The 26837-nt window shown below is 41.1% G+C and overlaps 1 protein-coding gene across 1 annotated transcript in view; it reads left to right on the forward strand.

Moving 5' to 3' along the window:
• IQSEC3 (IQ motif and Sec7 domain ArfGEF 3) overlaps positions 1 to 17494 on the forward strand; it is a 203933-nt gene extending 186439 nt beyond the window's left edge. Inside the window, exons 9-14 of the mRNA XM_081331876.1 lie at positions 1698 to 1823; positions 6643 to 6742; positions 8806 to 8967; positions 13142 to 13234; positions 14730 to 14773; positions 17021 to 17494. Of these exons, the coding sequence (XP_081188002.1) occupies positions 1698 to 1823; positions 6643 to 6742; positions 8806 to 8967; positions 13142 to 13234; positions 14730 to 14773; positions 17021 to 17458 (963 nt within the window). The 3' untranslated portion in view covers positions 17459 to 17494. The remainder of the gene's footprint in view (positions 1 to 1697; positions 1824 to 6642; positions 6743 to 8805; positions 8968 to 13141; positions 13235 to 14729; positions 14774 to 17020) is intronic.
• The last annotated feature ends 9343 nt before the right edge of the window (positions 17495 to 26837 follow it).

Genomic DNA, 26837 nt, shown 5'->3' on the forward strand with positions numbered 1-26837 from the left:
CTGGTGTTGGGGAGCTAAGTATAGACCACCAGCCACTTTATGCCAGAGAAAGCTTTCCAGATTTATCGGCAAAGAAATAAGGGACACCCCCTTCCTTCTGATCCATTGGAGAAGCATGAGTTAAAAACTAAGTCTGTTTCCCATAATGAGCATCACAGTTTCACTAAAAGATTTAAATCATTATTATATCCAGCAAAGCCAGGGCCCTAGAACAAAGGAAAGGGGAAAAGAAACAAACAGTTGAGATTGAGTTGGTCCCTCTGGGAGGCTCTCTCACAAACACCACCCACCCACAAGGACAAACGCACACAGCCCAGATCTCAGTCCATAACACAAAACATATTCCATATTGCAGTTAGCTTCACTGATCCTAGTCCACAGCATTTGCAGTGGGAATCAAAAGAGGCAAGATAGTGGTGGTTGTGAAATGGTGACTGAAGCCCTCGTTCTTCGTACGTGCATTTGTTTTTCTTGGGGTTCTGTTTTCTTCAGCCATTTCTGGCTGGATAGGCCAGGTAGGTTTTTCCTGGCAGAATCCGCAACAGAATCTCCCTGTCTTCACAACATCCAACAAGTTGAACATCCAACAATTGAAAGAAGCTGTGCTTGACAGGGTAGGATGGAGGGCACTTGCCTATTAAGTCACCAAGAGGCAGACATAACAACAGCATCTTCGCCACAGAAATCCAAGCAGAACATCTCATGATGAAATTTATTTATTTATTTATTTATTTATTTATTTATTTATTTATTTATTTAATTTTTATACCGCCCTTCTCCCGAAGGACTCAGGGCGGTGTACAGGGCAATAAATATCAAAATGTAAATACAAAAGTTAAAAAGAGTTAAAAAGAATTAAATAATTATGCCCAATATAATACAATAATAAAAGTGTGTTAAAACTAAATCCAACCCCAAACCCATCAGACCAGGCCAGATTGTTCAAATAAATAAGTTTTTAAATCGCGTCGGAAGGAGCGAAGGCCGGGGGCCATCCGGAGCTCAACCGGCAAGCGGTTCCACAGTTCTGGCGCGCCCACAGAGAACGCCCTCCCCCTGGGGGTCACCAGTCGACACTCTTTGACCGACGGCACCCTAAGGAGGCCCTCCTCTGTGGGAGCACACTGGACGGAGGGAAGTTGATGCCGGCAGCAGGTGCTGCCGTAGGTAATCCGGACCCATGCCATGTAGGGCTTTATAGGTCATTACCAGCACCTTGAATCTCACCCGGACAGCAACTGGCAGCCAATGCAGCTCGCGGAGCAGAGGTGTAACATGGGAGTATCGGGAGACCCCCAACACCACTCGTGCGGCTGCATTCTGCACCAGTTGAAGCCTCCGAGTGGTCTTCAAGGGCAGCCCCATGTAGAGAGCATTACAGTAGTCCAAACGAGAGGTCACGAGCGCATGAGTGACTGTACGCAAGGCATCCCGGTCTAGATAGGGCCGCAACTGGCGCACCAGGCGAACCTGGGCGAAGGCCCCCCTAGTCACAGCTCCTATATGATCTTCTAAGGAGAGCTGTGAATCTAGAAGGACCCCCAATTTGCGAGCCCGATCTACGGGGGGTAATAGAGAAATTATATGTTCTAGGGCCAATGAAGTTGCCCAAAGGTCTTGAAACTCCGTGGGATCACAAATGTGTGTTGCAATTGTGGTTACGGAGGGAACCTTCCCACTCGGTTTCTTTCTTGCAGGTGCTGTCGGTGCCTCATCGCCGTTTGGTCTGTTGTAGCCGCCTTTATGAAGTGACCGACGTGAACAAAGTGCAGAAACACGCTGCCCACCAGAGAGAAGTTTTCCTCTTCAATGACCTGCTGGTGGTGAGGGATCTTTGGCTTAAGAATCACTGCAGAGGTTTAGAACCGTGCTTTAGAAAAGGCTCACAGGACCTCTGTCCTAGGAATTGGATTTTAAATGCGCCTCTCTTTATGAAATTCCCTCTGAGTAACAAAAGCTTAGTACGGCAGGAAGAACATTATGTTTTGATTCCTGTTCTCTCTACCAAAGTCCTGTGGGTTGGATCTGGGAGAGGAGTGTTCAGGAGACCAGTCCTGTAACTTCCCACACATATTCAGACAAGTATGCTATTGTTTGCAGTCACCTAATATTTTGTATGACCTAATACTTAATACCTCACTGCTTTCATGGCTGTACTGAGTCCGAACACCATTTGGCAGCCAGCGAAGTTGATTGAGATGTGGAATGATGTTCCAAGTAGTTCCTCTCTTGCTGAATAGTTGCAACTACACTCTAAGTGAGCCAAACATTTCTCAGAAGCAGCCCCATTTAGGGTTTTTCTTCACTTGCATACAACCATATACACATGCCAGAACAGCCTTTTTTGTGGCATTTCCTTATATTTCTTTAGTAGCACTGAAGGTTTGGGTAATGAAATGTCTGCAAGAAAACAAGCAAAGTCAGAGAGTACAAAGTACCCCTTATAATATTGCCCTTTTCTCTTCATCTCCAACCAGAGGCAGTTGAAAGTTCTCCTTAGCTGTGTCAATGTTAAAGTCATAGTTTCTCCTTTGGCAGGCAACAAGGCATGATGGTTTTATCATGGGTGGGGTCTGATGTGCTTTAGTTGTCATTTGATGGTCAGATGACTGTGGTGCGTTGGTCTAGTGGTGAAGATATTCACCTCCCAATCAGAAGGTTGAAAGTTCAATCCTAGGTAGCGGCAGATGTTTCTCCTAGGCACAAAGAAAAAATATCTGCTGTGAACTCAGCCTAGGTGTCAGGAAGGGCATCCATCCAGAAAAGGTCAGCTCTATCCAGTTGCCCAACTCTACCCCGAATTAAGGGATTATAGGATCATAAAAGTTATGGTCAGGTGACTGTGGGATGGGATCTTTCTGACACCTATCCTCCTTTTTTAAGCTGGTGTGAGTGTGCCCTCAGAAACCAGAAATCATTTCTGAGCCTTAATAAGTGTAAATACTCAAATAAAATAATCTTCAGACATATTCTAACACATACATATGTCTCTTGACTTGCCTTATTTTGCAAGCCTCTTCTACTTTGGGCAGTGAGAGAATCTGCTTCTTTCAAATGGATCACCATGGATCTACTACGTCTCTGAGCCAATCTCTGAGCAGCCTGAACAGTAGCTAGCCAGTAGAAGTAGTGGGGAATCTGCACACTGAAGTGAGACAGCAAGAGCCAAATCCTTCTGTAGGACTCCATGGTGCAATTCTTGCCATACCTGTCAACAGTTGTACAGACTATTTTTGGACCTAGGTAAAGCACCTTTCCTGAAGGGTCTTTAACTTACTTCTAAAACCAACCTGGCTACCAGCTGATATCAGCCGATTGCTTTGGTTCAGGCAATAAGTCTATTCAGCCTATCCATGAAAAATGTGCAAAAGTAAAGCAAACCATGATAAATGCTTAATTCCCCCTATTAGTGACCTGTCAAAACTCACTCCTCCACAGCCCCAGCACCATCATACATGAGTGGATGTTTTTCTTCTAATTGGTGATATTTTATGGGGAAGGAAGACAACCAAATTGGAGGAATCCACAAAGTTCTTTCCTTAATGGGCTCTAAGCATGCTAAATAAGGACAACAAGTTTTGCAGGCCTTGTGCCAGGGTGAAGATTAGGACTGGCAGCTTTCCTCTGAACCACAGACGGGTGGAAAGCATTTAATTTAGTCCATGCAGCAATAGTCTCAATCGGATGTTAGTGTATCCCAGATGGGATGGAGCCCATCAAATGGCTCATTGGACTGCGTATTGTCACCAGTGGGGATGGGGAATATTGTTTTTTTATTTTTATTTTTTATTTTCTATGGTGTGTTTTTACTGCTTGTAAGCCGCCTAGAGTCGCTGTGAGCAAGTAGGCAGCCATAAAAATTTCCCAGATATGAATACTGAGGAATGAATGAAGATAAATAGATCATGAAATGGGAAATACCATTCTACATCAGCATAAAATTGACAAACTTGGCACTTTGATCTATCCTTAATTATCTTTTGATTCCGTACTAGATGAAGCAACACATTTTTGTAGAGCGTAGTCTAAGCCAGAAACACTGAAACACTGTTTATAACACTCCCAGCTTCAGGGAGCCTAATGATGTTTCTAATGAGTTGTTCACATATTATGGCCAATCTATAATTACTGCTGAGCTGGTTTGTTTGTTTTCCTAATGAAATTTGAGAATTGGGTATTCCCAGATACAGTTTATATCGGTTCCCATATTCTGATAGCTGGGAAAAATTCAGCTGCTACTGTACGTTGGAAGTTGCAAGTTTGTTGACCGAGAATAGTCACGTTTGCTCCCATTAGGGAAAAAGCATCTTGTCTGAGCAGATTAATTACCACCCAATTAATACGTCTTTTGGGAGTGGGATGATAAGTGCATACAGATTTAGAATCTGAGTGGGTAGAAGCCCCCACTCAAGCACTGCTCTGAGACAGGACATTGATACCTAAAGCCAAGGCCTTAAACGTACGATGCCAGCTGTTGATAAAGCCAGAGAAATCCATGGAAACAAAAGGCTAACTTTTGCTCATGCATCGATCATTGTATCCCCCAGAGTGTAGGGAAAGACCCTGTGGATCAAGCACTGAAAAGGCCATCTTGACTGCCAAGCTGGGCGGTGGCGGTGGCAAAAGGGACTGTAAAGAATCCACCCTGTTTCGTTTTTTAGAGGAACGCAGGGAAACTGCTAGGATAAAATATCCGAGCAATGGAGAAGTGTGATTTGACAGGACTCCCTCAGGAAGAGATAATAGAGGTCCACTCTTCAGCATGGTTTTCACTCGCTTCTCTACTCTCAGTCACAAGACTATAAGCTAAATATAGTGCTCAAAAAAATTAAAGGGAACACTTAAACAACACAATGTACTGTATTTAATAGTAGGATGTCTTATCTTGTGTTCCCTTTATTTTTTTGAGCAGTATAGTTTCTTCCAGGCAAGAGGAACATAAAGCCGTTGTGCAATTTGCATTTGTGTGAATGTTTGAAGTTTTTTGTTTTTTTGTTTTAAAAAAAGAATTGATATCTATGACATAACCCAGATAGAAGGAAGGATAAGGGGATTAACTCTTTAACCCCCATACAGCAATCATTCTCCACACTGATTGTCCTATTTCCCACCCTCCCAGACTCCAGGCCTGGAACTCTTCCAATTCACACTCTCCTTCCAATGCAAGGAGCTGATAAGGGATGAGTGGTAGTCTGATATGGCTTGAAAAACACAATTAGAAAAAAAGAGTTCCAGCCCCTTCTGATAACAGGACCCCTATCCAGATGTTAGACACAAAAATAGTCACAAATTGAAATCCACTCGTTTGAGTTACAAATAGAAAAGAAGTTTATTAGACTTCACAACCAAGTCTAAAAAGTAACGGTTTGCAAAGCGTGGTGGATTCAGGAAGGCAAACAATGCAATGTAGCCAAGCACTGAACCACACCCCCAAATTCCAAAATCACATATTATTTATACATCCTATCACGACGCCCCATTCCCTCCCCCATGGCCCCATTGGCTTAGGCTTTGGAGGTTACAATCTGTCAGAAGCGCCTAAACAGAATACATTATCTCTGCCCCTGTTTGCTTACATTATACTAATAAGATCCCTCCCTTACTATCCTGTTTACTCAGACCATATATGTACATGCTTATCAATTCTAGAGGAGAGATGTCTCCCATCTTCTACACCTGCCAGGGGTACCAGGCACCAGAAGGTACTTAAAAACAATTCCTAGATGGTGACTCACACTGGGCCCCATGGTAACTCCTGTTCTCCCCCTCCCTCTAGCTGAGGCTTGTATTTTCCTCCATATACTCAAAGCATCTACTCAGGCAATTGATTATAAAATGATTATTATAAAATATAAAATATGATTCCATGATAATACTAAAAGCATATATATTTTTATTTTTAAATTTCCTCACTACTTCCAGTTATTTTCCACACAGATTAGTCCCCTGCAATTCCTTTGTCTTTATTTCTAAATTTTAAAAATGCATGCAGATTGCTTGCCCTACAACAGGGGTGTCCAACTTTGGCAATTTTAAGACTGTGAACTTCAGCTCCCAGAATCCCCCATGAGCATGGTTGCCTAGGGAATTCTGGGAATTGAAGTCCACAAGCCTTAAAGTTGCCAAGGTTTAGAAACCCTGCACTACAACAAGGGGGAGGGGAAGGGTGACACGTCTAAATAACTTAGACTACAATGTGAGAGCCTGGAGTTTCATTGCTTTTAGATAGATTTGGATGTGCAACCCAATATCCCTTCAGATTTTATCATCAAAGTAAAGGCAGAATGAGAATTAATTGATGGCATTAATTTATTTACTGTAGACCCAGCATGTGATAATACTTGGCTGTCCTGGCTGACCTTCAAATTCTATGTGGGGTCAGACCAGATTCTTGCTTGGACTGGATCCCACTAAGCATGTTTTTAGCCCTATTCTTTTCTTTCACCATGCCTCATCTTTTGGGGGTATGGCCCCTCACACCATTCATAATCCCATTAGGATCTCATTCTGACGACCATGGTGTAGTTGAATGGTGTTATTTTGACCTTCAACTTTCCTGTTGTCCTTTGTTGATCTTTCTGAAAGACTCTCTCTGTCTGTCTCTCTGTCTCTCCCTCCCTCTTCATCTGTGTCCTTTAACAGATTCTCAAGCTTTGCCCCAAGAAGAAAAGTTCCTCAACCTACACATTTTGCAAGTCAGTTGGCCTCTTAGGAATGCAGTTCCATCTGTTTGAGAATGAATGTAAGTTTATCACAGTCTACTTGGTTCTCTGCCTGATGACCCTGGAGGGGATAAATGTGTCGTCTTTTATGGGTTAGAAACAGGCTCATTCAAGAGGCAGAGCAAATGTGATGTTCTGGTTATGGTGAATTTTAGCATTTAGAATCTGAACTGGAGAGACCCTAATTCACACTCCGCCATGGTGACTTTGGGCCAGTCCTTCTCTTCAGCCCAACCGAATACGTACGATGGTTGATGGATAAACAACAAGACAAGGGAGTGCAATGTATGCTACCTTAAGTTCCTGGGGGAAAATGAGATACAAATGAATGAATCAAAACTGCTAATTGTAAAATGAGAAAATCAATGAAATATTATTTTTTTTTTAAAAAAAACTGCTTGAAGAAAGGTTGGCTTGTCTATCACACAGTCTTGACTGGTTAAGCATGATTCCAATATAGGCAGTCCTCAACCGACAACCCCAATTGGCCCCCAAATTTGTGTTGCTAAGTGAGACAGATGTGAAGTGAATTTTGCCCCATGTTACATCCTTTCTTGCCACTCTTGTTAAGTGAATCCCTGCAGTTGTTAAAGTAGTAACGTGGTTGTTAAGGGAATCTGGCTTCCCCATTGACTTTGCTTGTCAGAAGGTCACAAAAGGTGATCACATGATCCCTGGACATTGTCATAAATGCGAGTCAGTTGCCAAGCATCTGAATTTTGCTCAGGTGACCATGGGGATGCTGCAACAGTCCTATATGTGAAAAATGGTAATAAGTCACTTTTTCCAGCGCCGTTGAAACTTTGAACAGTCACTAAATGAACTGTTGTAAGTCGAGGACTATCTGTACTTCCATAATTCCATACCATATAAATTCATACAATTTAAACAAACAAGCAACCCCGCCTCCCCCAATATGGCAAAGTTTTGCAAAATTATCTAATAACTTAGATAAAAATATTCAGTAAACTGGACACATACAGTGGCTGTGGAATTCTGAATGACTGGATTGGATGAAAAGGTGAACCAGGAGCATGCCTGGCAATACAGTATTTGGTTGGAAACCTCAGTTATAGGCTTAAATGAACAATAAACAGAAATGAACAAACATAGAACAATCATAGGATCCTAGAGCTGAAAGGGGACTTAGAGGTCATGTAGTCCAACCCTCTGCCCAGGGCAGGAATCTGCCGACCACCCTAGACAAATAGCTGCCCCACCTTTGCTTGAAAACCTCCAGGAAAGCTATACTCTGAAAAGTAAGCTGTTCCCCTTCTGTACTTTATACAACTCACAACAACAGAAATCCTGGTCAAAAGTGTCATAAATGAAGGACTACCTGTACTACTTTTATTATAAGATTACCGTAACAGAATGGGACGCGGTGGCTCAATGGGACGTGGTGGCTCAGTGGGTTAGGATGCTGAGCTTGTCGATCAGAAGGTCAGCAGTTTGGCGGGTCGAATCCCAAGTGCCGCGTAGCAGAGTGAGCGTCTGTTACTCGTCCCAGCTTCTGCCCACCTAGCAGTTCGAAAGCACGTAAAAATGCAAGTAGAAAAATAGGGACCACTACGGTGGGAAGGTAACAGCGTTCCATGCACCTTTGGCGTCTAGTCATGCCGGCCACATGACCACGGAGACGTCCTCGGACAAGTGCTGGCTCTTTGGCTTTGAAACAGAGTTGAGCACCGGCCCCAAGAGTCGGAAACGACTAGCACGCATGTGTGGGGGAACCTTACTGTAACAGATCTTATGAGTCTGAATACGCTTCCCCCTCTCCTTACCTTTACCTCTGGGGAAACTGTTGAGCATCATGTCTGAGATGCATTCCCAAACTACATTTCTGCTCTAGACTCAGATTTCATTTATCTGACTGTTGCCTTGGCTGTGGCTCTTCCTCCCAAGGCTCAAGATTGTTCCTACTGCTCATTGCATAGGTGGGCGATGATGAAGAAGGATTTATTATGGCTACCCATTCCAGTAAACTTTCTAATCCCTCCTAGATGTTTGCTTTTTTAGTACATAAAGCTGAAAGTAGTATTTTCAGAGTTTTTTTCTCTCCCCCCCCTCTCCTTTTTCACAGACTATCCCCATGGTATCACTTTGGTGATTCCAGTTTCAGGCTCAGAGAAGAAACAGGTGCTTCATTTCTGTGCCCTAAATGCTGAAGAAATGCAAAAATTTGTGGAAGATCTCAAAGAATCAATAGCAGAGGTGATGGAGCTAGAACAGATTCGAATTGAATGTAAGACTCCCAGCGTGTTCCAGACTCCATGCAGTCATTCTGTCTGTATGTACATATGTCCGTGTCTTGTCTATTTTTATGCTTATCATTGATAGAGATGCCATTTCAGATTTAAAAAATGGGCTGGGGGAGCATTTCCAGGAAAGCAGAAAGGTTATTCTTTTAAATTATATTCATTCAACTGCATACATACACAGTTTAAGAGTATTCATTATAATTTTAAACCTCTCTTCTCTCCTATCTCCTCTCTTTTCTCTCTCCTCTCTCTTCTCTCTCCTCTCTTCTCCTCTTGTCTCTTGTCTCTTATCTCTCTTCTCATGTCTCTCTTCTTTCTTCTCCCTTCTCTCTTCTCTCTTTTCTCTTTCTTTCTTCTCCTGTCATGGTTCCAACAGATGCAATTCTTCAAAGAACCTCAAGGTATTTTTTACCTTAAGGAGTCTTTAATCAAAAGACCATAGATTCGGCACGTACATGGTTAAGCCGAAATCTGGATTCCCCTCCCCTAAGCACACAGTATCAAAGCACAGTTCCTCCCTCTAATTAAATAAATCACATTCTCCAATTACTTTGAATTGTAAGCTTTCCCTCATGTTAAACAACCTGCCAAATTCTTATCTTCTCTTATTTCAAAACAGTCTTGAGAGACATTCTTCCTACTCCCCCCAGCATCAACTATTTCTAACTCTAAAAGTAACACACAAGTTTTAAAGAAGCAAAGCTGCCTCTCCACATGTTGTCAAAGTAAGAATATCTGATGTTAGCAGCGTTGACATTTCCCATCTCTCTTCTCTCTCCTCTCTCTTCTTTCTTCTCTCTTTTCTCTTCTCTTGTCTCTCGTCTTTTTCTCTCCTCTCTCTTCTCTCTCCCCTCTTCTTTCTCCCCTCTCTTCTCTCTTCTCTTTCTCCTTTCTCTCTTTTTGCTTCATGATAAATGTAAGAATATAGGAATATTATTATCTGGGGTAATCTCTTTCCCCACTATAAACAAAAAAGTTATTATGTGTTACTGAGTTCACATCCTGAGCTCAAGTTGTGAAATATCATTTACGAATCACAGTGATTGAATTCAAACATCATGTTAAACCCGAGTCAGTCACTGAGCTTGTTAGATATATGATGTTCCTATGTTCATATCAATAATTGCACATGGCATTAATAAATAAAGGGACACAGTGGCTCAGTGGGTTAGGATGCTGAGCTTGTCGATCAGAAGGTCGGCAGTTTGGCAGGTCGAATCCCGAGTGCCGCGTAGCAGAGTGAGCGCCTGTTACTTGTCCCAGCTTCTGCCAACCTAGCAGTTCGAAAGCACATAAAAATGCAAGTAGAAAAATAGGGACCACTATGGTGGGAAGGTAACAGCGTTCCGTGTGCCTTTGATGTCTAGTCATGCCAGCCACATGACCACGGAGACGTCCCCGGACAAGTGCTGACTTTTCGGCTTTGAAACGGAGATGAGCACCGGCCCCTAGAGTCGGAAACGACTAGCACGCATGTGCGGGGGAACCTTTACCTTTACCTTATTAATAAATAAATTACTCCCTTAGTTTTAGAAATGGGTAAGATGGATAGGAAAGTAATGAGAACATTTTAAAATGAATGTATGCTGGATTAGTTCATATAAGTCCAGTATGCTGATGCAATAATATCCAGGACTTACGTATATCAGAAAACTTGGCATCATTTTTGGAATGCTATATGGATTATGTGCTCCTAATGTGACTGCTAATTAATTGCTTGGCTGCACAATCCTGCAAGTTCCTCTTTTTCATTACTACTGAATAATACTTCCCCTCATATACACAAAAATATTCCTTACCTATGTACCGTTGCATTCATTCAGTTGAAGAGCTCTCTAGATACGGCTACAGTTATTCACAGTGGGATAAAGCAAAATTTGCAGAATCAAAGTTCATCATGGAAACAGATATTGGCAAATTCAGAGAGGTAGAGCTTCTGGGTTTGTCATTCCATGCTTTTTGGCTCAAAGAGCACACACCAAATCCAGGGGAAGGAATATATGTGATTGCCCTGATTGTGGTTATTTTACCCAATCTACTCAATTTGTGATTTCTTAGCCTAAAATGTAGATAGCTTTCCTAGAATTCTTGATGTTTGTCAAAACATAAATAGAAGGCCAAACCGTCATGTGTGTGTGTGTGTGTGTGTGTGTGTGTGTGTGTGTGTGTCTGTGTGTGCATATGTATATGCAAATCGGGTAGTATATTTTCTATCTTTCCCAACTGGGATAGATTATAGCTTCTTCATATCTAGCCACTGTGTCAGAAGATGCCTGCTAGCACCATTTCCAACCAGCGAATTTTAATAAAATCTTTCATGAGATGTAGCTCACTTCAACAGATGCCCAGAGTGGCTAGGCTGATGCAGAATTTAAATTGGGGGGAGGAGGAGAAGGGAGGGGAAGACAGATTGGTTATGCAGATGCTTGTTATAAATACTCTGTCAATTAACAATTGTGCTAAAAACCCATTGTGTTTGTTGAGACCTTCTGAGATGGCTTGAAATCTTTTGTTGGATGTAAGTCCAATAGTATCTCCCCCAATAGTGTTGTTAAAGTTTCTTTTTTCCAAAATGGCTAGTTTGAATTCTGTAATGAATTGTCCTGGGAGGCTGAAATGCTCTGATATTGCTTTGTCCTTGTCTTGAGAGCTGATGTCAAACTTGTGTCCATTAATTCTTTTGCACAAAGTTTGTCTAAGATGTACAGAATGCAGAGGGACATTGCTGGCAGATGATGGCATATATCACATTGGAGGAAGAGCAAGTGAAGGCACCTTTAGCCTTATAGGTGAAATGTTTTGGAGCCTGTGATAGTCTGATAAAATGAATATAGGGCCAAGCATCTGCTTCCCATGTTAAAATCATTTTCTCCTTGTTTCTGAATACTGATGAGAATCTGCTTCAGATTGGATGTTTTGTATGCAAGTATGGAGCTGCTATACCAGAGTTCCCCAACCTTTTCAGCTTTGCAGACCAGCCAGGGAGGGTGGAGATGGGATGGTTCTGCATGAGCAGTGGGCAAGTGCATGCAGCTCCATTTGCACAAGTGCCAGGCACACCTGCCCACTGCTCTCACAACTGGGAATGCTCATGCACATGTGTGTAGTTGCCCATCACTTCTGTGGCCGACTTTTGAAGAGCTCAAGCCATGGTAGTGGGCCATGGCCAGGCAGTTGGGCACCCCTGAGCTACACAGTTCATGACAAAACTGCCCAGGATTGGTTGTAATTTGTTAATAATGTAGTTTACTAATAATGTGTTTGGTCTCCCAAACGCCTGACTTTGAATGAGCATCTCAATCAAATGAAATAGAACAAATACAATTATAGCTCAGAGTCTAGCTATAGACGATAGATTTGATAGTGTGTTGTGGGCAGAAACTGGAAACATTTAAGCATGCATAGGTCTCTGTAGGTTTCATGTATAATGTGATGTTTATATATCCATTCTGTATTGTTACTAGGACATCAAGGAAATGGACTTGTTCTTCAAATGCACTGCTGCTAAAGCTGATGGTGAGCTGGAAGTTGTTGAGGCTTTGATAAAATTTGATGAACAATTTTTTTCCATAGGTCCATATAATGAAAATTTCATCAGTGAATCTCAAGTAAAGGAGGGGTTTCAGGAGGCAAGAACTGAGGAAGCATTATTCTAGGTCTTCATGGAGAATTTGGCATATGGCATGAGTGGTCATGGTGTGATGGTCATGTGCAAGTATATGTTGTTGCCAAAATTTAAGGAGTCACGGGTGAGGACCAGGTCATACAGTTGGTAATAAGGATGGTACTTATAATCTGCCTCTCATCTGTCCTGCATTTCCATAACCACCCTTCTTTCCTTCTTTTTTCTACCTTATCTCAACCCAATTTAAGTCCTACATTAGTTTAGCCACTTTGTGCATTAGGTGAAGTGAGCTGCAACTCATGAAAACTTATGACTTTTAATAAAATGGGTACAACAGAAAAGTGCTACCAGATTCCTCCTGATTATTTGCCACGACTCTCTTCCTACAATATCTAGCAAACATGACTGCTCTTTTTCTTTGTCTCGTTCCTCTGTTTTTATTGCTGTTTTCTTTCATTTTCATCTTTCTTTTTCTTTCTCTCCATTATATATCTATACCTTCCTCCTCTTCCCCCATTCCCATGTCTTCTTAGGGGAGCTGGAGAAACAGCATGGGGCAAAGAATCTTTCCTTAAAAACCAATGGGGCTCAGATGGAAATGCAATTCAAGCAAGGATCTCCAGCAGGTTAGAATTTTCCTGGGTTCTTCACTTCCTACCTAGAACAACAGTCAATCTTTGCTCACCTCATAACAACAATTAAGATAATAGGAAAAGGAAGGACAAAGCAACTTTGAGCAATAATATAGCAGATCTTATCCTTAAAATGTCCCCAAGCTTAAGTAATTTCAACATAACTGTGTTTCACAAAGAACCAATTCCATACCAAGCCTTGCCATGTCATCCCCCCACATTTGGGGATTTTCCAGGTCAGAATTAAAAGCTTATCATCTCATCTTTTGGTTACCTGTTAATCTGAAAAAGAACCCAAAGCTGCAGATCTCATGCTGATTTCTATGATAGAATTGAATTAACAGCCGACAGAAGCTCATTCTTTGAGCTATCCAGATATGTGCAAGTCTACATCTGATTTCATAATGCTGATGTTCCCCAAACTAGGTCATCCCTGACAAGGGAAGAAGCAAAGTGGATAAACCTTATATTAAACTAGGTGGACTGGTAATAATAAACCTTTATTGTCAAAGTACAACATGTGTACATTGAGATTAGCTGAGCCTCCCCCCGTGCTCTCTCCCCCCAACACACAGTGACAACAAACCCTCCATCCTACCACACCATGTGAACCAACCTTTCACCAATATGGAAGTGCTGCCATATAGACAGTAAATTATAAAACTAAGCGGGATATATGAAGACATCTATTTTAGGCTAAAAGAATGAAGGTTCTTAAATAGATTCAGTAATCATTCAAAACTGTCTTTTTGAAAGGCAGATTAGGGAAATTATACTATCTTTACCAAATTATATTTGGAGGAGGAGACCTGAAAGTTAAATTAGTATAAACCCAATTGATCTGTATTTTATTTTTTTCCTCCCAAAATTATATTTTCAGTTCCAGGAAGTAATTTTCTTTTTAATATTTGACTAGGAAAGGAAGGATAGAAGCAGTAGATATATGATTAGGCCTAAACAAACCAATATTGGATAAAATGTTGGACTGAAAGTGGAAAAACCCAGGTTGAACTCCATCTCCCACCTTGGAAACTCACAAAATGTCTAATTACTAACTAACTAGTTACTAAATCTTAGCTGAACATATCTCACAGAAATTCTGTGGTAGGGCACGAATGGAGCCTGTTCTCAGGTGCAAAGTTTGGGTATGAACTCCAAACAAATTAGCAAATGGTGCAAGATAGAAGAAGATACCTGTATCATGGTGTCTGCTTAGGTTGATGTGACACAGAAAATGACTGATGGTGAATTATTTTATTGTTGCATTTTTGCTGCCAGGAAAATGAACTTGTGGGGTTTTCTGCCTAGGGTGCCCAAAATAACTGACTTGCCTTGACTGTGATGTAGATTGTTTGAAGATGGGCAGGGAGAGAAGCTTAGCAAGCCGAAGTTCTACACTGGCCCAGCGTAGAATACCAACAATTGTCCTAATGTAGGGCAGAAAGAGTAGGTTGCATCACTGAAGGAAAGTCCTCTTTTATTTTCAAAGGCAAAAAAGATTTAGGAGAAAAAGGCCCGGAGAACACAGTGGAGGTAAGTAGAATGCGCAGCAGTGGAGGTAAGTAATTCTCCCTTAGTCCAGCCCTTCTTACATTCTCTGTTATTTCTTTTCTCAGGTTTTAATCAATGCCTCCCCTGCCAGACTGACAATTTTACCAATTTCCAGAGATACAATAAAAAGTTACTGCTAGGACGGGTAATACAACTTTCAAATCCAGATTAAACTTCAAAGCATTTTTTTCAAGCCGTTTCTCTAATTGTTAATACATCCTTCACGGAGCCAGCGGCCGAACTCTGGAAACTAACCTGCTCCTTCCTCATCCCCACCCAGCACCCTTTCAGGAGAAATCAGAGACAGAGCTGAGATGAACTCCTTGGCAGGTCCCTATCATTGCATAGAATCTCCCCAATCCTCCCAGCTCACCTGGTCTTTTCCTCGTAGCTCTTCTGCCCAAGGCTGGGCAAGATTCACTGGGAGGGGTGGGTGTTGGGTTGGAAGATTAGACCAAATGTTCCCCAACCTGGGAGGGATTGCTGGGCAATATGGTATTATTTTTCTTATTTGGAGACAGATCTCCACAGTAAGAGCCCTTCCCAGGACCCCAGTTCACCAGGAAAACCCTCCTAAGACTCATTCAGCAGCATCTCCCTTTCTCTGGAGGTGCCACAACTACCTCTAAGGGAGAGAATACATTTCTCCATCAGTATGAATTGTCTTCACCAACCTCGAAACTGACACCAAGCTCCATCACCTTATAATTACTTGGTTTCATCCTTATTATCCAAGTTGTGCCCTTCAGCTTTCTCTTCTGTAGCCTTTGAGAAATCAGCCACTCTGGGCCTACTTGTTGCTCAGGCCATGCTCCTCATAAAGTGATTCATAAAAACTAAGTCATTACTCTGGCAGCATGGCTGCTAATGCCCTACAGGGATGGTCATCTCCATTTTGAGTCAAAACAGACACCTCTTCATGGAGAAATATTCATTTCAGGATCCCAAGGAATTCATAAAGCTTTATCCTGGTTGGAATTCCAGAATTAGGCAGATAGGGCCCCTTATCTGCCACTGCTCCACCACAAAAGGAACCTCATTCTCCAACTCCTTGTTGACCCTTACTCTCCCGAGTCTACAGGGTAGCTGTGCTTCTTTGAAACTCTTTCTTTTAAACTTTTATTTATAGATTCCCTAAATTCCTTCCATAGGGAACGCCATCTTAGTTGCTGTTTACAAACTGAACTTGAAGAATTCTTTGGGGTCCTCACTGCAGATACTTCAAGCCTTCTTCCTCCCCTTCCCTCCTTAGCAGAAACAAGCATCTCCATTTTCTCTGAGATTTACCTGATCTGCTGCCATTTCATCAGATTTATTTTCTTTTCAATCATTGTGTAAACTGGATGGGTACTTTTTTCTTTTCCTTTTGCGGGAAGATTTAAAAACCATTTCCTTTCGCTTGCCAACCATTGAGTGGATCAGAGCGAGCTGCAAGTTTGCTGAAAGATGTCAGATTTGTGCTTGGTTTCCCCCCCCCCCCGTTCCCTTTTTAATTTTCTCCTTTTGTAAACAGGGTAGTGAGTCATGTGTGCCACTTTCCTGCTCAGAAAGACACGAGCTAGGAAGAGCTCAAGTCTTTCCTTGAATGTCAGCAAATTTCATCTCCTCCCCCCACCAAAGATGTACAACCTCAATTATCCTTTCTTCTTTCTGCCTTGTTAGCCTATGGACTGTAAGATGATGTAAGAGTTTCTGAGCACGCCAGTCATAAAGCACAGCTTATCTGAAAACAGGCCTGCATTAAGCAGAATTTGGAAACACTTCATTCCCCGTTGCCTTTTTTCCAAGCAAAAGACAAATAGGGGCCTAAAAAAAAAATCTAAGTGAACATTTAAAACTCTCAGTAACAAGATGTTTTTGATAGCATGAGAGGCAGTGTAGTCATGCCTTCAGCATATATTACCTCAAGCTTATGCTTTTCACTTGCTCTGGGTGCCACTTGTATTGACTCCATCTGGATGGTTGAGGTTGTGCCCTCTGTGGGTATAGCATTACTGCCTTTGCTATTATGAGGCTCAAGAAGGAAGCCCTGGGGAAGGTGTGGCTGTGGGAGTGGGAGAATGAGGGGTCAAAGGAGGCTGTGGGGTGGAGGATTTTGGAGCAATGCTTAAGCTGGGCTATGGCTTTTGGAGAAAAATTTGGAGGTGGGCTGGGTGAAGGGCAGCCTGCAGAAGCAGCTGGGAAAAAGTGTTGTAACATTTAATGCTTCTCTGACTGTTTCTAAACTAGGTGTCAATTCACAACAGGCTTCAAACGTACCAGCACAACTCTCTCCCGGGGCTCGAGAGTGGAGTGGAGCCCAGCACACATCCTAATGTGGCACGGGAAAGGCTGGAGGCAGCATTGGCACCCTCTTACCCTGCCTCAGCGGGGACCCTTGTACAGTGTCAGCAGATTGTCAAAGTTATAGTCTTGGACAAGCCGTGCCTCGCTCGAATGGAGCCAGCCCTCAACCAGACTTTGACGCGCTATGTGTCCTCTGATTCCTGCAACTCTACTCCCTTGCACTGTCGAGGCAGCGGGCTCCAAGGGACCCCAGTGAAAATCATTCATCAGCCCCCACTTCCACCTCCACCACCTCCCTACAACCACCCGCACCAGACCTGTCCCCCAAGTTCCTTGCTTCACAGACGCAGATGCTCCAGTGGTTCACGCAGTCTAGTGTAGCAGCCCTACCAGCAATAGCCAAACAGCACAGATCTAGCCTGGGACCCTTTTCTTGTCTTCAGAAAATATTTAGTTTGTAATTTATTTTTTAATAAAATGAGAGTGCATGTGTGTGGTGGGGAGGAGGGGGAGGAGGAGGAGTCGGAGAAGGAAGAAGAAGAAGAAGAAGAAGAAGAAGAAGAAGAAGAAGAAGAAGAAGAAGAAGAAGAAGAAGAAGAAGAAGAAGAAGAAGAAGAAGAAGTCTTTAGTTCCTTATTACCTCTTCCAAACTGATTCTATTTTGAAGGAGCCCTATATAGAAACTGAGAGCTTGAGAAGATTTTTCCTTTGTAGCCCCTTCCCCATTCTGCTTCAAACACATACCCTTTCTGTCCTCTCTGCACTCCATCCTACTCTTCTGAGAGCTTTATTGCCTTCTCTTTCTTCTGCTTTCACTTGCCCTCCTGTCTCCCACTCCTTACCTTTTCCGATAGGACCTTTTTTTCACCAATACTGAATTTCTTATGTTTCTGACCAAAACCGACCTATCTTTTGGGGGGAGGGGATGTTATTGGATTTCATAGTCAATTTGGTTGAGTTTGAAGAACTGTAGCTGCTGTTATCAACACTGTTGAAACATTACCGCAGCTTGCTGAGTTGGAGCTGAGCATCTGTGCCATTCAGCGTGCTTTCTTCTTCACCCTGTCTTCGCAAGCTGAATGGAAGAGGAAGCAGAAGATGGAGGACACTCCTTCTTCCACCCTACCCTGCTGCTAAACACAAATCCAGACTCATTTTGGACAAGAAAAAAAGTCTTCATTGTACCGAGAGAGCTCTGTAAATACACACCTTTATAGCTGAATGTGGGTGGATCCTGCCTCGGCGGTTGGGAGAAATTGGAGGATAGCCACTTCCTGAAAGTACTGGACGATATGAAAGGCTCTTCAGATTTTTATTGAATTATTTTATACCCTAAGTCTGTTCCAGATTTAGAAAAGTGATTAAATTTTGAAAGAAGGGGGTAATCTTCAGCCTCGGAAACACTCTGTTTTAACCCCCCCAGTCAAGATTTATGCTTTCTTCATGTAAGGCGGTGGGAGGAGGGGGAACCATGAACCCCTTTATGACTTGTGGACTTCAACTCCCAGAAACCCTGAGCCAGCCATGCTGACTCAGGAATTCTGGGAGTTGAAGTCTACAAGTCATAAAAGGGCCATCGTTCCCCACCCCTGATATACGGAAAGAAAATGCACCTCAAGTTATAATATAGGCTAAAGATTGCATTTTTTTAACTTGATGGGCAGTAGTAAAATGTTGAAAACATGTGATGGAGCTTCTCAAAAGAAAGCTGAGGGAAGAAACTTCAATCAATCAATTTTACTTTGTACACAAGCATAGAACCAATAACATAACAATTATACTAAAATAAAAATAAAGTCATCTTGATAGAATAAAATAAGGTAAAGATAAAATAATATGATAAAATTACAGAGCAGAGGTTTTAAAACTCAAAAAAATCCTATAAATTTGCAATTTTACAATGAATGCTCTAAATACTATAAATAACTAGGACAGGTAATTATAAAGGGCATATAAATGATACCATAAAACATTACAAAAATGTAAAGCTGTGCTCATTTATATTAAGTCTAACACCTGCTGAAGCTCTGCTAGGATTAGTTGGAATTAACACTATTATGCTCCAACCAACAATAACAAAGAAATGGCAAAATAAAACATAAAAGTATATGCTTATATTTAAAAGGAGAAGCAGGGTAATGGGGAATGGGGAAAAGAAGGAAAAACAGAAAAGGTATATATCGAGTAGTGGAAGTCTAGTTAAGGCTTAGCATCACCTCACTTGGAGGTGTTGCTTATGTTTAATCGCAGCTCTGACACAAAACTGCTCTGCGGTGTCTGAAATTCCTGCCACCTGGTCAGTTAGTGAGAGACTGAGATAATCAGTCACTGGCCTGCCCAGGTATTGTGTTATACATGAGGAAATATACATTTCTCATAGATTTCTATTTTAAAAGGCAGTACCGCAACACATATGCCACAGTTTCAATTTCCCCCTCACGACAAGAATAGAGCCACAGCTATTTTGATACGTTATAGAAACTTCCTTGAAGAGAATGGAGGGGAGGGCATTACAGCGAGTAAAAACTCTTCTGATGTTTTGGGGGACAATATTGTAGAGGTAAAATGCAGGAGCAACACTTTTTTGTGGGTTCACTGAATTAATCGATGATGGAGCCTGACTCAGATTGTTTTACAGGGCCATGTATCTGACACATTGCTTGAAAAATGCTTTGGCCTGATCAAATCCCACTGGAATCAATGCATTAAAGAAAAATCCACAATGGATTAGGGTGGCACCAAGTAATTTTTGCCAAGAAGTCTGGAATTTGTCTTGTAAGACATAGAAGTCAGATAAATGGTTGAAAGTTACTTTGAACCAGTAACTAACAAGCAACTAAAATCAAACAAGTTCAATATCACTCTCATTTAATTGCTACCTATGACTGTGTCTAGAAACTTTCTTTGAGAAGGCCATAATTTTTGTTTTTACATAATTAATAATTAAATCATGGTCTATGCGGTAGGAGGCAATTGATTTTAGAGCCCTCCACCCACAAACTGAATCCCAGGAGAACAATGGTCGGTTAAAAAGTGCTACTTTACAGAATGCCCATTACCTCCCTTATTATCAGATAGTGGCTATTATCCTTGCTTACCTTTCTCAATTTTCAGTTTTCAACCTAACCATTTAGCCTCACTTGCCTATACTTTGGATTTTTAAAAGTAAGTTGATTACATCTATTTGTGTCCCAAAGATACTGTTGGAAATAATGATTGAGGTTAGAGTTTGATTCTTTGCTTTATAACATGCCAATTTTCCCTTTAAAAATTATTGTTGTTTTTTTAAAAAAGTGTACAAGTCTGGAAAACCTGGCAGATGTCAACATGTTGATACCCTTGGATGTCACACTAGGGAGACCTGCTTTAGCCTTTCCTCTATATTCACAACATTCCCTTTTGTGTCCATCTTACATTTTGAGCTGTCAGATATGTATTTAGGGTAGTGTTTATCAACTTTAAAAGGGACGTGGTGGCTCAGTGGGTTAGGACGCTGAGCTTGTCTATCAGAAGGTCGGCAGTTTGGTGGGTTGAATCCCGAGTGCCGCATAACAGTGAGCGCCTGTTACTCATCCCAGCTTCTGCCAACCTAGCAGTTCGAAAGCACGTAAAAATGCAAGTAGAAAAATAGGAACCACTACAGTGGGAAGGTAACAGTGTTCCGTGCGCCTTTGGCATCTAGCCATGCCGGCCACATGACCACGGAGACGTCCTTGGACAAGCGCTGGCTCTTCGGCTTTGAAACGGAAATGAGCACCGGCCCCTAGAGTTGGAAACGACTAGAACGCATGTGCGGGGGAACCTTTACCTTTACCTTATCAACCTTGGCAGTTGAAGATGAGTGGATTTCAAGTCCCAGACTTCTCCAACCAGCATGCTTCTGGGGAAATTCCAGAGTCCATCCATCTTCAAGTTGCCCGGGTTTAGGGAATTGTCCTGATTCAAAAATGCCTAGGTTTACATAAGGAGGGAAAATGTTTGGTTCATATTCCAGAGGCTTCTGGTCTGCTTGCTTTGAATTTATCAACTTCACCTGCCTTAATATTTGCCACAGAAAGAAAGGAAACCTTTGTGGAGATGATAGAGAAAAGAGGAATGTTAGCTAGCACCTCATCATTCAAACTATTTGCTTTGCTTTTGTGAACTCATAACAAATTGGATATGTTCAGATGAATGAAGAGGACATGGTCACAGTTAGCCAGCCATCTATGTAGAAACCATAAGGTCAGGTTGATTATGGCAAGCTGGGTGGGAAGCGCCAGAAAGAGATGAAAGATTTCTAAGCTCCTTGGTCAGCATATCAGAGATGCTTATCTGCATAATGATATTAAATTAGGCCATTACGATATTTTTAGAAAAAGTATGAGGGAGTAGCAGCGTTAATTAAGAACTTTGGTTTTGGCCACTTCATCTCCCTGTGAGACCTAAGAAGATCAACTTTGGTGTTTGGAAGAAAAAAATTAAATCTTTGATTTATTTGTTTGCTTATAAAAAAAATGGCTATGAGAAAAACAGCCGGTTTTCTTCTTTCCACAAGAGAGAAACAAAAGAGTTCGCTGACATTGAACCAACACTGAATTATCTTGTGCTGGTCAGCCTAGGGCCTGGTGTGGTATGGAAGTATCTATACTGTAGAGAGCATGCTCAAGCTAAGATCCACGAAGTCAAAACTTTTATTGTGCAATTGTTCTGCTTTGTTCATAAATGGGTCCAAGAGTCATTTTCAATTTTACACCCTTTGCATTTTCCATGATTTCTTGTGGTAATGCAAGAGAAATCACACAATCTCTTCTAACTGATAGCACTAGGCCTTCTCCGTCTGGAAGTCTGAAAGGTCCTTTTTCAGAAAGGCAACTGGACTGTTTTATTACTGAAGAAGCTTCTTGGATCAGGTGAAATATTTGCAAAGGGGGGAAAAAACGAAGTCCAGTTGCCTTGACCGTAGATGGATGACCTGGATGAATGAGAATCTCCATAGACATTTGTCCATCGGAAAGTATAGTCTACCTCAGGTGGTTGCTAATAGCACAGCTACTATAGTAATTCTGTCACTGTGGGTTGGCATTTGTTCCTCTAGGACCGTGGTCAAATCTGGAAAACCTTAAGAGATTAAAGCAAGTTGTGCAAAACAAATATTTGACTTGAAGATACAATTTAAGTCAATTATACAATTTGAACTTCTTAATCTGGAAGGATTTAGATCCGATTTGGAGAATTTTGTGCATGTCCAAATAATAAAACTTTTCCAAATTGCTCCCAAAGTTCAAATATAATTAATTTGAGAATTAAAATCCAAATAGGGTTCATTTATTTGATTTCTTCATTTATTTGATTTCTATACCGCCCTTCTCCCTAGGGACTCAGGGCGGTTGATAGCATGTCTCATTATATTTTTACAATCTGTTTAAAATGACTGCCAATATGACATCATTGGTTGCATTATGAATGAAATTCCATTCATGGTTGGTTTTATTTTTTAAAAAAATCAATCCCATTTGCATCTGCTGAGCTTTGGGGTTTTCTTGTTCATCACTCTTCCATTCAGTCAGTTTAGCCTTTTTGTCATTAGAAGCTAGATTGGTCCAAGCCTAGCATGGAGAGCTTGGAGAGCTAGGCTTCATCACTTTTGACCTTGAAGTGAAGTCTTGTGACTGGAACTGATTGAGAACAGAGACAACGTAGAGATCAACAATGGGACAACAAATTTCCTCATAGCCCCAAGATGGATGGAAAGCACTATAACTTGTTGTAGGGAAGGCCCTTGAGAGACATGGATGTTATTTTTCCACACAGTAAGTTATTTGCAACTTGGTAAATAAGAATGTGTTTAAATAAATCAGATTGCACTTGACCCGTGACACAAAGTGGAAGAAAAACATTAGTGGACTGGATGAAGTGCTTGCTTTTTTGATTAAATATTTAAGAGAATCTGTGGAATTCTTAGAGAAGTAAGAGATCAAGGTGATTAATAATAGATTTTGGGTGATGTGAAAACATTCAGCATAAGTACTTTTAGCTGAAAAGTTGCCCTCCTCACTCCACACACACACACACACACACACACACACACACACACACACACACACCATTCTGTTTGGCAGTCACTTCAAAAATGAAAAGTTTGGAGGGTCAAGAATGCTAAGATCAATTCTGAGTTTCTACTCCCCAAAACCAGCCTGTGCCATTTTGATAAAGTCAGTAATTAATAAGGTTAAGCAAATGGCCTTGGTATTTCGGGAGAATCTTCAGAAGAAAACTCATCACGTTGAGCTACATTTAGAAAGATGCCTTCTTGTGTGCCACACTTCAATTCTCCCCACTTCTCTTGATTAAGTTTATACCTTCCCTGCCTGTAGTTCTCCAAATTTATACGTTCTTCAGATCAGAGAGAAGAAGATAAAAAAAATCAGTTGGAAATATTTGCAAAAGTCAGGAGTTATCAACATTTCCTGCTAGTTTCAATAAAGGCTTTTGAGCACACTTAAATCAGTATTCATTTGTTTATTCATCCATAGGGTTGTTTTTTTTGCCACAGTCCAAAGATTTGGTGCAGGATATAATAAAACCTTGAAAAAGTGAGGTTTTTTTGTTTTTTTTAAAACATATATATGGGAATAGTACAACCCTTCATTTGCAAGAGTTGTGATGATCTGCATTAACAACTTAAAATGAGGAAGCTCAGTTTGCGGTTCCCTTCCTTCCCCAAATTTAATAAATCTCAAAAAGTATAGAAACAGGGAAGCTTGTAGGGTTAATGCAAAGTTAGAATTGTCATGTGTATGTCAGTAGATCAGTGTTTCTCAACCTTGGCAACTTGAAGATATGTGGACTTCAACTCCCAGAATTCCCCAGCCAGCATATGCCAGCAACTATATGCTGGTTGGGGAATTCTGGGAGTTGAAGTCCACGCATCTTCAAGTTGCCAAGGTTGAGAAACACGGCAGTAAATGGACAGGCATGGGTTGTAATGGCTAGGGCTGTTTTGTGTGGGTAAGTTATTTCCCAATTCCTTCATCTGAAATCATTCTACATCTATTGCTGCTACTGTTACATTGCGAAGCATCCCAATGTTGTGAAGCATTGTGTCTCTGGCTCAAATAACGCTGTTAAAAATAAGACTGGCTGAACTTGAGTCTTAATAGCAGCACCTCTTCACTACTGAAGTAGAAGCAGAAACGTTGCCTGCAATTAGAGAGTTCTGCATTCAGTTTCTAAATAATGTTAATTAGAAATTTGCTAGGGGCAAGAATTTCTGTGCCACTCCCACCCTTAATCTGATTCCCATTCTTTCAAATCTTCATATATTTATTATTACATTTTGTAAAGACTGTTTTCACAGGGGATACCTATGGAGACATTAGACATGCGCTCCTAATTTTGTAAGATTCGCTAAACCTCTCTTTATAGTCAGATAGAATTTAGTGTTACCAGGAGGGGTAGCAAAGCAAGAGGAACACAGAACATGGATCCCCTTGAATCAGCCTGGCTGTGTCTGTTGGGGGGGGGGGGGAAGAATTAAGCCAGGCACCCTTGGGACTGCAGTTGGATCACACATCAGAGATTTGGGATGGGAGAATGTGTAAGGAAGTCTTCATTGTTTCATGGCAATTAGTTAGTTACATTTATAAAAATTATTACATTTATTACATTTATTTATTTATTTATTAAATGTATTTGCTGCCCATCTCATCACAAGGTGTCTGGCAATGCTAATCACTTCTGTTGGGTGGGTCTAATTTGGTTCTAGAAGAACAGCAGGAAAGGAAATAATGAGTGTCTTTGTTTTTCTGGAAACCTTCTTATTGTGTTTCTCTCACTAATGCCAGAGAAAGATAGTATTTTATTTTTATTTATTTTTTTATTTTAATTCCATTTATATCCCGCCCTTCTCCGAAGACTCAGGGCGGCTTACAATCTAAGCACAAATCAAATGTGCTTAGCAATAGCCTTCATTCTATGTATATGCCTGCTTATTAGGGCTTTCACACACACCCCAAGCGGCATTATTACAAAGTCAGCTTAATTGCCCCCAACAGTCTGGGTCCTCATTTTACCTACCTCGGAAGGATGGAAGGCTGAGTCAACCTTGAGCCTGGTGGGACTCGAACCTGCACTAATTGCAGGCAGCTGGTGTTACTTAAGGAGGCATTAGCCCACTGCTCCACCAAGGCTCATCTTGCTAGTATCTTGCAAGCAGATTAGTAGGATACTCCTGACTTTGGAGACGGGTTACATTACATGTCTATCTTTGCTCCCACATTCTTTTCATTCTCTCCCAACAGATAATATCAATTCTTCCACTCTGGAAGACTGAATCATTAATGTACAGGGTAGGGTTAGGGTTTCTTACCTAGGGATCTGTCATGCAAAGCCCTTTCAGGTTCTCAGAGGGCCAAGAGTGGAATGTTCATTTAATTTCCCTTTCCCTACCTTTATTTCACTGCATCAACAAATGTATGTCTCCATGGTTTTCTTCTTCCCTGAAATCAAGGGCCCCGTACAAGAGATTGCACAGGGAAGCCAAAGATACTGAAATTACACTTGGGATTCCATTTTAATTGATTAGTTTTTCCTTCTTTCAATTATTTTATCATTTAAAATTTTGAAATGCACTTTGGGTAGAGTCTTTTGTAATTTTCTCTATTGCCCTTTCCTAAAGAGATTTACCATTTACTAAACAGCTCTGAAAGCTGGTCCCTAGTTCATTCATTGTTGGTCAAGTCAGCCAAATAATATTTCCAATTAAGCTTAATATATGTTTTAAGAGAAGAAGGGTTTTTAGATTCTGATGTGTTCATATTTTAGGACTACCCTACAACATATACCAATTTATTTCAGGGAAAGTATAATAGCAAACAGATATTTTCCATTACCATCAGGATTCAAAGCATGTTTACTGCTTAGCAGTAAAATAAATCTGTTTAGTAGGGAGGTTCTTAGTTGCATACTTTCCTCTGCAAAATGATTTAGTTGAAATTTATTAATCAAGGAGCCCTTTTAAAAGTCAGCTTTAGGTAGAATAAGGAGTTTATTTCAATGCTGTTCTAAGTACCTCTGCACTCAGTGTGTTTTGAGAGAGAAGGATTTAGTGCTTATTAATCACTGGGCATTGAGCAGCTACTTAGCATTTTCTTCTGAAATTCCCCATAAGAAAAAAGGATGAACCAATGGGTGGGAAGACAGATAGAAAGAAACGTCATCTGGACCATTATAAAATTCTTGAATAAGGCAGGGCAATTGCACAGTAAAAAAAATCATGCACAATAAAAAGCTCATCTATAAACACCACAATCTAAACTCAAGCTTTTGCTGTTGGAGACATAATAACTTGGAGGTGAATTTCAAGTGTCATTATATCAGCCAGAGCAAGTCACAGGCAAAATTTCTGATATTTGTCCTGCTAAAAGAAGTTTTTGGCTATAGTTTAGAGCTGGAAATTTTACTTCCAAAGAAAGCATTGCTAAGTCTTCCTGTTCTCTTTAGTTTCTCTATTTTAAGAGAGAGAAAGAGAACAGCAATGAATGACTAGAGAAATGTCCCATTTAGAGTAGTATATATTCATGAAACCCTAATGAATTGAGGTCAATGAAGGATACTCTTCATAAAACAATAAAATACTCTGCTCATAAAGCAGCAAGCATAAAGATCTTTCAATTGCAATGAAAAAATAATGCAATTAGACTTGTACTGGTTTAGGATCTCTAAATCAAGTCATGCCCTTCTACATTAGATTTCCATCCTTCTTAGCCTAATCATTTCA

Source organism: Vipera berus, assembly GCF_964194415.1.
Source record: "Vipera berus genome assembly, chromosome: 6".
NCBI lineage: Eukaryota > Metazoa > Chordata > Lepidosauria > Squamata > Viperidae > Vipera > Vipera berus.